At 37.9% G+C, this 11,051-nt stretch overlaps 1 protein-coding gene across 2 annotated transcripts in view; it reads left to right on the forward strand.

Annotated features, from left to right (window-relative positions):
- CUL3 (cullin 3) overlaps positions 1-10,029 on the forward strand; it is a 74,383-nt gene extending 64,354 nt beyond the window's left edge. For both annotated transcript variants that reach the window (XM_029933696.1, XM_029933697.1), the window contains exons 13-15: positions 827-1,013; positions 4,771-4,916; positions 7,491-10,029. In XM_029933696.1, the coding sequence (XP_029789556.1) occupies positions 827-1,013; positions 4,771-4,916; positions 7,491-7,622 (465 nt within the window). In that variant the 3' untranslated portion in view covers positions 7,623-10,029. The remainder of the gene's footprint in view (positions 1-826; positions 1,014-4,770; positions 4,917-7,490) is intronic.
- Positions 10,030-11,051: the final 1,022 nt, after the last annotated feature.

Here is an 11,051-nt window from a genome sequence, read left to right on the forward strand (position 1 = left end):
GTTCTTCCTGAGCTGCTTTTGAGGAAGAATAGCTTTTACACAGGAAATCAAAGCCATCTGTCCTGCTGTAAGAACGTGGTGGCCTCACACATCTGTAGACACATAGGGACATCGTATACATGCATACTTCCCTTGCTGTCCTGTGGACTGAAGAGGAGCATAATGAATCAAGAAAATGACACATTCATTCTTCCCCCAGCTGCTTTTGTTTTTACTGGTGTATTTTATTCGTACCACAGTAAGTGGCAAAAATTACCACCTGGACGTCAAAACATTTCTTACTGTTTCTCATGATTAGTAGTAATTACCAGGCATTTAATTTTTTTTTCATTTGGTCATACAGACAGTTACATGGTCAACATGGATTGTGAATTTTGTATGATAGAAGGTCTTAGCTTGGGCTGACTTTGCTTCTTTCTGTGAAAGAAGTTGCTGAGCAGAAGTAGCATGGATCACGTTGGAAGGAGGACTGTAGAGTTTTTCTAAAATCAGCAACCATATGTTACTAACACTTTAAATTTTTTTACCAAAGCAGGTGCCCAATAATCTCTGCTGGATGACATTTTTTAGGCGAGGCCTTACATCTCCTGAAATAAAAAAGTACTTGTCTTTTCAGTGTTTTGTTTCAGTGTTTGATTCAAATCACCTTTTCCCTAGTTCAAATAAGTGAGATTTTAGTGAAGTGTCCTAATAATCAGGGGATTCATTATTGTAAATTATTGCCTTAATGTAATTATCTCTCCTGCTCGGTCAGTTTTACTTAGTAATTAACGAGTCTACTTTAATCTTTCAAAGAGTCTAATTCTGTCAATCTGATACATTTCAGGAAATTCAGCAAGAGACAGATATCCCTGAAAGAGAGCTTGTCAGAGCCCTGCAGTCTCTCGCCTGCGGTAAACCGACTCAGCGGGTTCTCACAAAAGAACCCAAGTCAAAGGAGATAGAAAATGGTCACATATTTACAGTTAATGATCAGTTCACATCCAAACTACATAGAGTCAAGATTCAAACAGGTATCTGGAATTACATTTTTCCTCTTACAAATGGTTTTTCCTCTAAAGAAATTATTCTCTGTTGGATTTCTTTCTTTAAAAACAGTAATGCTTTTCTGATGCTGCCTGACACTTAGGCTTAAGGAATAAAGCAGCTTCTATTCATATGTGTTCCCGTCAAAATACAGTTGACTCCAAGTGCAGTGAACATTTAAAAAAGTAATTTGTAACATGAACAAGGTACTTATATCCATTTGGTTTTCAACAGGTAAATATAATTTTGTTAATAGATGAGTATTTATAAAATAATTATATTTAACCAGTTAACTAATAATGGGCATCTTTTTTAAACAGATTTACAAATTTCTCAGACTTGGGGGTTATCTATCGAAAGTTTGAGTATTAGGTGCAGCTATTTATGTTTTGATGGATATTTTTTAGGTTGCAAAACCTTAAAAACCCATATTATCTCTCTAATTTAAAAGCTTAGAAATGACCCTATTGTGAACAATTTGTGATGTATTTGTTTTTAATTATTAATGAGCATCCTATTTTATTATATACTTAACATAATGTACGATGTGTGTTTTCTAAGTACTTAAGGGGAAAAAAGCACTTTACCTTTGCACCTGTTTAAAACTCGAATAAACCCGTTCCCTCACTGCACAGTTACGATGAGAGGGCTTCCCAGGACTGGCTCGGCCACTCCGCCTCTGTAGTCTTCGCAGCAAAACGGCATTTTAAAATAAGTTTAAAATGACTGTAGTTACTCTGACTTTTAAAAAATTGTGTTTATATCATACATTAATAAAAGTATTTTAAAAATTATTTTAATATTAAATCTATAACTGATTGCCAGAATACATGAAAACACATACGCGCCCTTGTGCTGACCTGTTTGGCCCCGGTTGGGTCTGTGTGCCCTCTGAAGCGGGCGTGTAGGGCGTCGCCTGCTTCGTCCCGTGTTTGCAGGCCGTGTCGTCGTACCTCCATCCCCAGAATAGCCCCACGTTGGACACAGATGTAAATTGAAAATAAAAATAGAACTGTGCTTTAATCATGGAATAAAATATCTTTTTGCCCCAGTTCAGGGCAGAAGACTTACAGGTTTGGGTGGATACAGGTTCTGGATATCAGGACTTGTTTGCATCCTAAATTTAGAGGAAGATGTATGGTGTTTTATATCTGAGTTACCAAACTTCACCCTACTTTACCCTAAATAAGTAACTCTTTGTAATCCTTGATTCCATCATGTCCAGCAGTAATAATAATGTCACATACTACTGTTGTTATAAAAAAAAAAAAGTCTTCTCTCTGAATTTTTAATTTGGGATGGTGGTGGTGATTGTGTGGGGGGGTGTATTTTAGATCTGATGAAAATAGAATTTTTATTTTTGGTATCTTTTATATGTGTGTGTATATAATACTTTAACTAAAATAGGAATACAGTTATATATGACAAGAAATACAGCTAGATGATCTCTTAAAGTTCTTGTCACCTACTAAATTCTATGAAGAAATAATATTTTCATTTAGATTATCATGGCTCCTAAAAATATTTTGTAGAAGTTAAAAGTTTCTTTCTGGTGGTATGTGACCACATGAGTTTTTCTTAAGTTGTCAACAAAATACATCCTTGCCTTTTGGCTCATAATCAAAGATGCAGAGACTCTTTCCTAACGCAATTATGCTGCTCTTATTATAGTCAGGAATCGAAGTTCAGACAAAGAAGTTAAACATATTACTCAAATAGCACAACCTTTGACAAGAATTGGATTCAGTGTAATCTACAACAATTTCCATAGTCAGCAGTTTTCCCCATCACCACACCCCCTTTTCCCTGACCCTTTCCCAGATATAGCTAGATTCATCTGTACTGTACCCCCCTGACAAGCGGGTGCCTCTGTTATGTTCTTCTTAGGGCAAGGACATCGTGCCAGGCTGTGAGAGTGAGCTCCTGCCCTTAGGTTTTAAAAAACCTCCTAATCCAGTGGGATACACAGATACTTGTCTTCTGATGTATCTTGGAATGTACCTACTTAGGTGGTCTCATGTAGCAAAACACAATAGGTTGCTTTTTAAAAAGTATTCTTTCCTCCACCTTTTTAAGTATTTTCAAATTTGTTGAAAAAGTGAGAGACACCATAATTTTTGAGTCATTAAACTTTTGTCCCATTTGCTCCGGTGCCCTTGACCCCAGCCTCCCCCTTCATATATGTATATATTTGCTACAGCATTTTAAATTAGTCTGCAAACATCACACACCCATACACCCTGACACGTAAGCATACTACGTGTATCTCCTTAGATAAGGTATTTTCCAAAATAATTGTAATATTGTATCACACCCAAGAAAAATAATTCCATAATTTTATTTGTATAGATAAATATTTTATACCACCCCTACTTATTTATCCACAGTTGCTTCAAAAATGCCTTTCTATGGGCACCTGGTGGCTCAGTCGGTTAAGCATCTGACTTCAGCTCAGGTCGTGATCTCGCAGTTCATGTGTTTGAGCCCTGTGTCAACTCTGTGCTGACAGCTCAGAGCCTAGAGCCTGCTTCAGATTCTGGGTCCCCCTCCTCTCTCTGCCCTCCCCTGCTTGTACTCTTGTCTCTCTCTCAAAAATAAACATTAAAAAAAAGTAAAATGCCTTTCATATCTTACACTTTAGATCCAGGATTCAGTGAAGGTTTCCCCATTACATTGATTTTTATTTACTCTTAAGTCAGTACCTTTTTTTTTTTTTTAATGACATTGGCTTTTTTGAGGAAAAGCATTATTCTTTCTTAGTAGGTCATTTTAATCTAATTTTACTCTTCATGTTAAGGTATTGATTATCTTGGAAAAAGATACTAAAAGTAGAATTGTTAACCAAGGGATTCTGATTAGATATGCACACCAGAATGATCTTCTGAGTTGCAGAATCTGCTGTGTCTTGGGTTTGCCCATGCCGACGCCAGCAGTGTCTTAGGTGGTTCTTTGTAATTTTCTGATTTCTGCCTCCTGAAACTTTATTATCTATTTTTACTGACCACCAAATAAACAAAAAATTCGTTACTTTTCTTTCTTTGTTACTTCAGAGCAGAGTTTTAAGAGAAAGGGCCTTCTGTATTTCATCCTGAGTAGTTGCCTTGAAGGCAGAAGGGAAAAACTGTAAGCCTTCTCTTCTCCAGAAGGTTAGAATATAGTATGCACTAATGATCATGAGACGGACATAGTAAGACCTATGATAAATTGTTGAGATAATCTGTGAGAGGAGCAAATAAATTACTTTTTATGGAGTTCCTTTAACTGACATCCCAGTGGTACGTTCTGATTATTTAAATTGAGCTAACTACATCTTGGCAGTGTATAACTTTCCTCCTCTTAAAATATCTCGGCGTCATATTGGTAAAATACTAGGTGACCTCTGGAAATCACAAGCCATGAAAATTGTTTACTGACAAGTTTTCTATAAAACATATCCAGCTACCATGTTTCTTTCAGCAGAGGAATCACTGTATTTAATAAAAACAAATTTGGTTTTATTATCTCTGTAAAATTAAATTCCTAATACTTAAGAATAAGCAGAATTTTTATATCCGTGATTGTTAACTTAATTAAATATTTGTTAAACGTTCAAGTAGGCCCCTTTTGAATGTTCACTTGAATTAGTAAGTGTGTATACTCAATTTGAAATTGGCCTTTCTGGGTGGATAATACTAAATTACACTTGTTTATGAACTACATTTTCCATTACGTGGTAATTACATGGTAAACGACTTTGTGTTTTAGTTGCTGCCAAACAAGGTGAATCCGACCCCGAAAGGAAAGAAACGAGGCAGAAAGTAGACGACGACAGGAAACACGAGATAGAAGCTGCTATCGTGCGGATAATGAAGTCCAGGAAGAAGATGCAGCACAACGTCTTAGTAGCAGAGGTACGGGCGCCGCGGGACTAGACCAGGGTGGAGGACGCAGAACAGTATTAACGGTCCAGATTTAGGAACGAACTGTCTTCAGGTTACTTAAAGTCTAATTTCAGAACAAGGGAACTATAGTCAGGTAACATGCACGGTTGAAAGCGTGGCACTTACTGGATAACTGAGCACCGCAGTACCATCGGATACATGTACACTTTAAGAACTAATGTCCTTGTAATAAAAATAATATTGTCCCATGAAGAAAAAAAATTTTGCTGCTACTTAATACTTTGATGTTAAACAAGCTACTTTTATTTCCAAAAACAAATAACTTACCACTTATTGAGTGCTTACATATTATAAATTTGGAAACCAAGGAGGGGAAGCCTGCTTGAAAGGCCATTAAACTAGGTAAGAAATGAGGAGAGCTGAATAAGAATTGGTAGAGGATAAAGACAAATGGGTGAAGACAAATCGGAAGTTGCCATTTACTGGCTCTTCATGGGAAATGAGAGGAGGTTTCTGACCAATGAGAAGGAGGGACGGTGTGCTGCTGTGTCCTGCCTGCCCGTTAGCAGTGTTTTGCACAAGCCGACTTTGTGTCATGTGGCAAAGGAAGAGAATTACAAGAGTGATTGGTCAGTTATTTCAAAAATCATGATTTAAAACGTCAAACACTTAAGACACGTTGGCAATTAGGTAATTCATGAGTTTTCCCAGACATTTTTCATTGCTCCGGTAGAGTGGACATTTGATGGCCGGAGCAGGAAGAGTCCCTTGTCCTTCAGGATCTTGGCTCATGGGAAGGACGCAGAGCAATACTGGAGGACTGGGTGTTGAGTTGAGGTGTCCTGGATTTTGTTTTTCTGGAAGGAAGATATACCACATGTCTGTACACTGAGGTTGAGGAAGGAAGGGAAAGAAGGTGGGATTGAGGGACCGCTGGTGTGCAGAGTCTAGGAGAGGAGAGCGAGCTGGAGAAAGAGCACAGGCGGGTGGTAGACGCGCTAGCAAAGATGCTCCTGAATGTGCCTCTCTTGGGACCCAGGGCAGGGTGCAGGGGGTGTGCTAATCAAGGGTGGGCAAATGTGTATGAATGAATAAATGTGTATGTGTAAGGTGGTGGGAGTCGAAGGAATTGCAAGCTTAAGTCTACTGTCTTCCCTCCATGAAACAGGATGTGAGATGATGGTGCTCAGGAACTTGCTGAATTAGAACGCATGAAATTTGTGTTTCCAGTGTATACCAGAGATTGGCAGCCTTTTTTTCTCATGGCCAGGGGTAGTGTGAAAGCAGCCACCAGTGACAGTTCAGTGTGACAGTGTTTCAGGAGGAGTTTACAGAAACAGGCTGTGGGGCTGTATTTGGCCTGTGGGCTACATCTTGTCGACTCCTAGTCTGCCCAAAAGGTGTAAAAACAACTTTACTTCCACAAGGAACTGGGTAGTGGATTTTGAATGATGTCGTGAATGTGGAACGGGTATCTATGGATGAGAACCAGAGGAATCTGGGAGTTGAAGGTTACTGTTGACAGCGTAGTTGAAGTGATCTTGTATATAGTCTAGACCCTGTCAAATGAGGTCAAATGAAGTTATTAGTAGCTCGAAAGAAGGAGTCAGAGGATGAGAGATCTCGGGCTGGGAACAAGTTTGTTGATTCTGGAGTGATAATACTGGATTTTAGTTGGAGGGGGGAACGTACTCAAGTTTCAGACACCAGAGAATTGCCAGTCCATGTGGTCTTGGGAAATGATCCAGTGGGAGTGAAAGGAAACTGGCTCGTGGACGGGTGGGTGTTCTGCAGGAGAGGCAGCGTGGCTCAGTGCGGACAGCACGGACTTCGGGGGCACAAAGGTTTAGATTCTCCTCTCTGTCGGTTTTGTGTACTTTCAGTGTATGTCAGTCTTGCTGCCTGGCTATTTTCCTCACTTTGCGGGGTTTAGTGCATTAAATAAATTAGCATACACAGAGTAACTGATGCATAGTACACAGACTTGGCTGCTGCTGTAGTTACTGTTCTGTTATTACCGACGTCACCATCCCTAGAATCCTGACAGCAGTTGGAGAAAAGGACGACAGCGGTAGCATTGACAGCAGGCCAGACATTGCCGTTAATTTCATGAGGTTGGGTTAATTTTCCCAGGGTCCCAGTGCTCCTAAATGGGAGAGCTGGGATTTGAATCTAGATACTCTGAGTCTGAGTCCAGAGTCTGTGCTCTTAAATACATGATGATTCCCAGACTGTGAAGTGGCAGAATAACCCAGAAGTTAGTAGATGATAGTGGCTAAACCATACTGGGTGTACATTCCTGCTGATCTGTTCCAACTAACGCAACTGCTCATGCCCTTCAGCATTCACATTCTGGTGAGGTATGTTCTAACCCATATGCTTGTTACATTTTCAAATAAAACCTGTTTTGATTTTCAAAGTCAATTTTTGACTTTAGTAATCACATTACTAGAGTTTGATATGAATCTTAAAATGACACATCAGTTCTGTTCAAAGATTAGAATTTTTATGTGTCTATATGGAAATGTTACATATTTTTTTAAATTTCCTGATAGGAATTCGTTGTTCTACTTTCTCTTCTAGGTAACTCAGCAGTTGAAGGCTCGATTCTTACCAAGTCCAGTTGTTATTAAGAAACGTATTGAAGGACTTATTGAGAGAGAATATTTGGCACGAACACCTGAGGATCGCAAAGTATACACATATGTAGCATAAAATGCGTTCAGAAATTTGATTTATTCTTGGACTGTACTCTTCGCATGGACTGAGAAGTTCTTTTAAATCATTAAATATTAAGACGACCATCTCTTCTATTAAATTACAGTACCTGTTCTAGACCGTTCAGATCGAGCCTTTACTCCCGTGAGAGTTTTCAGCGTCGGTTGATTGAGCTTAAGGCTTTACACCGTTTATCCCTGTAGAGATCATCTTCACAGTCCTCGGGAAAATGTGAATGTGCTGCGCTTTGTTTTCAATACTGTATGAAAACAGGAAAAAAATAAAACAAAAATTTAGAAAATACAGCTCATTAAAAATAAAATTGTTGGATTTCATTTCCCCAGGTCTGCAGTGTTGATGTAAATGTGTTTTGTAGCGTTGCTTAGCACTTTGCGCATTGTATAAGTTGGGTAACAAAAACGGTAAAAGAAATGACACAATTCCCCATTATCTTGCTCTGCTTAAGACATTTCTGTAGCGAGTCTTGTTTCATTTAAAAGTTTGATAAATATACAAAGACCCCGGCATACATGTGAGCATGCTTTTATCCTACCACTTGGACTTACTAATCTTACAGCCTTATGACCAGGAACCTTTATTTTGGGCTCCATACACTCCCTGATTTGGTTTCTTCCCTGTTGTAATTTGAGATTCCCCAAATTAAGTCCTAATGATTAGGTTTTGTTCTGCGTTCTCTCTAGAGAGAATATTTTAGTATGTATAAATTGTACAATAAGTTTTTGCTGTTGTACTCACTGCTAATAGTGGATTGTATAGGGCAGTGTTTTTATTTCATTTATTGTAGACAAAAATAAATGATTTAGTATACACACACCCACTAACTCAAGTATGTCACAGCACAAAGTTGGCAGCTGGTTGTATTTAATTCAGACCCTTTTGAAAAGCACATGCAGCCTATACCTTGTTTATAAATATCTTAGGTTGCCCCTCTCTTAAATATATATTTTGGTGAAGCTGGGGTGCACTGTTAATTTTCTGTTCTGAAATGCATTCTAAAGATGCAATAAATATGATTACCTTGATATTTTTTAATGAGATCTTCAGTTCTTGCAGCTGTGTTCTGGGAAGTGATAAGCAATATTTTTCAAACCTGATGATTCTTGGGTATTTAGCTCTTGTCCTCCAAAGAGTCATCGTTTCATGTCCTCAAAGATGTACTTTGTGCTGAAGATTCATGTCAGTTTTCCTGTGCTTCCAACTTTCACCAATGTTTTTTTACCTGATTGATCCGCCAAGGATTGTAGTTTGCTTTAACTTCAGAGTATTTTTATCTTCCAATTTTATTTAATTTTGTTTCATTTTGTTTTCATGAGACAATGTTTCAGCTATGTAATTGGGGCAAACCACTGTAGGTTTCTGTCTGATAGAAAAGTGAAATGTTACTAATGAGTTCAAATAACACTCTTGGTTGACTATCAGTACTGTTGATCCATTTATTAGAATGTATGTCTCAGAAGATGGTTTCTGTCTAAGTTTATGGTCAAATTACAACAACTGAATTCTAATATGGATTAAAAACTCCACATAAATATTTTTCCCCATGCGTCTTGGGTTATAATTTTCCTTTTAGCCTTGACAGTGCATTTAATTCTGTCTCCACTTGTACTGTAGAATTATAAGCCTTACGCTCTTAATCTCTACATTTTCCACTTTTACGTGATGCAATTAAGATGCAGACAAGAACTATCATGAACATTATTCTCAGGATACTTTTACCATACTTGAGTGGGAGTAGGGGAAATGTAAAATGGAAAGCCGGCGGGTCCTCCTCTCTGAGTTTTACATAACTGAATTTCTGTAACGGAAGACGTTTGCAGAAAGATACTGGTACTTCAGAGGTCACCACTTTTTTTTTTTATTGCTTTCAATTCCCAAAGAATTATAACATGTTGGGAAATAGAACAACTAAGATCATCAAGTTAATAAATATGAAAGGTGTAAAACTTCATTTGAAATCTCAGTAAACAAGAGTTGAAGTGCCATTTTAAACTACTAAAACTCAGTAGAGTTAAATTGGTTTGGTCTCAAGTATGGATGTACAGATCAAATTTAGAGCTTAGAGACACTTGTTAGTTTGGGAGCACCGGCTTGATACTCTAAATGCTTATAAATGTATTGAAACACATTTCTAAGCTACAGTTGAGTTTACTGACTGGAGACTGATAACTGCATTGAAAAACAAAATTGGGCCACCTAACAGTTTTCTGTTTTGGTTTTTAAGTATTATTTTAGCTCGTAATGGTACATACTGACATTGCTTTCTTTTCAGCAAGAGGTCATTCATGCTGTTAATTTCTGGGTTTTAATGTCTTAATGTTAAACAATAATACATCCTAATTATTTAATCCTGTTGATGTGAATAAATTTTGATGACTTACTTGAAGAATTTTTGAGGGTGGATACATAGTTTTCTAACTACAAAAATGATGTAATCTTTGTTCACTTGCTAAGTTGTAACTCTGCCATCATTTTGAAATCCAGGACAGTGTTTCTTTTGAATTGTTACATAGTTATATTATTTAAAGATTGAAAATTCATTGCAACTAGGGAACACAGCCTCACAAAATAAAATGTGGTTGTGAATGCAAGGATTTTTTTTTTTTAATGTCAATGAATTTTAAAAGGGGATGGCAGAACAGGTGTATGTCTCCCTGAAGGATATATTAGAATCCCTTGTGTAGACTTGTACACACAGTCAAGTACCACTCCCAACCCCCCAGGATGCTGACACACCTTCTGGGTAAGAATCCTGGTCATGGTAAAGCACTGTCGTGGACGGTCCACTCCCCGCTGGTGTGTGTGCAAGTAGCAAGAAAGGTTTAGGAGACAACCAGGGGCCCTAAGATTACACCTACATCCCTAGGAACCTACTGTGTTGGTGTCGTCTCAGCCTTTGAAACACTACTTCATTCCTCAGTTTGGAATTTTAATATGTTAGACCCAGATAATGCTATTTTTGTTTACAGTTTTAGAGACTCATTTTAGATAGGATTTTATATTTGCCTGTCTACTAGAACTTAAGGCCATTTTTAAAGCCCAATTTTATATAAGCTGTCTGGCATTTGCTGCTATTAGATTGTCTTAGTTTGGGGAGGAAAACTGTTAGGTGTCAAAATTGAAGATCACATATTTTATTTATATGGTGCATAGAGTCTGTAGGTATTTTGTACTCCATGGATATGATCGTTGCAACTTACCAGGTTAGCTGAATTATTATGAATTATTTTTATTCTCCGAAGCATGGATAATTAGAAGTGTTAGGCAAACAGTTACAAACAACATTGAAGTCCTTATTGCTATGTGCCAGACACTGTTCTGAGTGTTTTCTGCACATCATTCAACTTAGTTGTCCCGTCAGCTCTGTGAGAGGAGCACTGTACCCGCGTGGTGCAAGGTTATTGCTGG

Source organism: Suricata suricatta, chromosome 3 (genome assembly GCF_006229205.1).
Source record: "Suricata suricatta isolate VVHF042 chromosome 3, meerkat_22Aug2017_6uvM2_HiC, whole genome shotgun sequence".
Lineage (NCBI taxonomy): Eukaryota > Metazoa > Chordata > Mammalia > Carnivora > Herpestidae > Suricata > Suricata suricatta.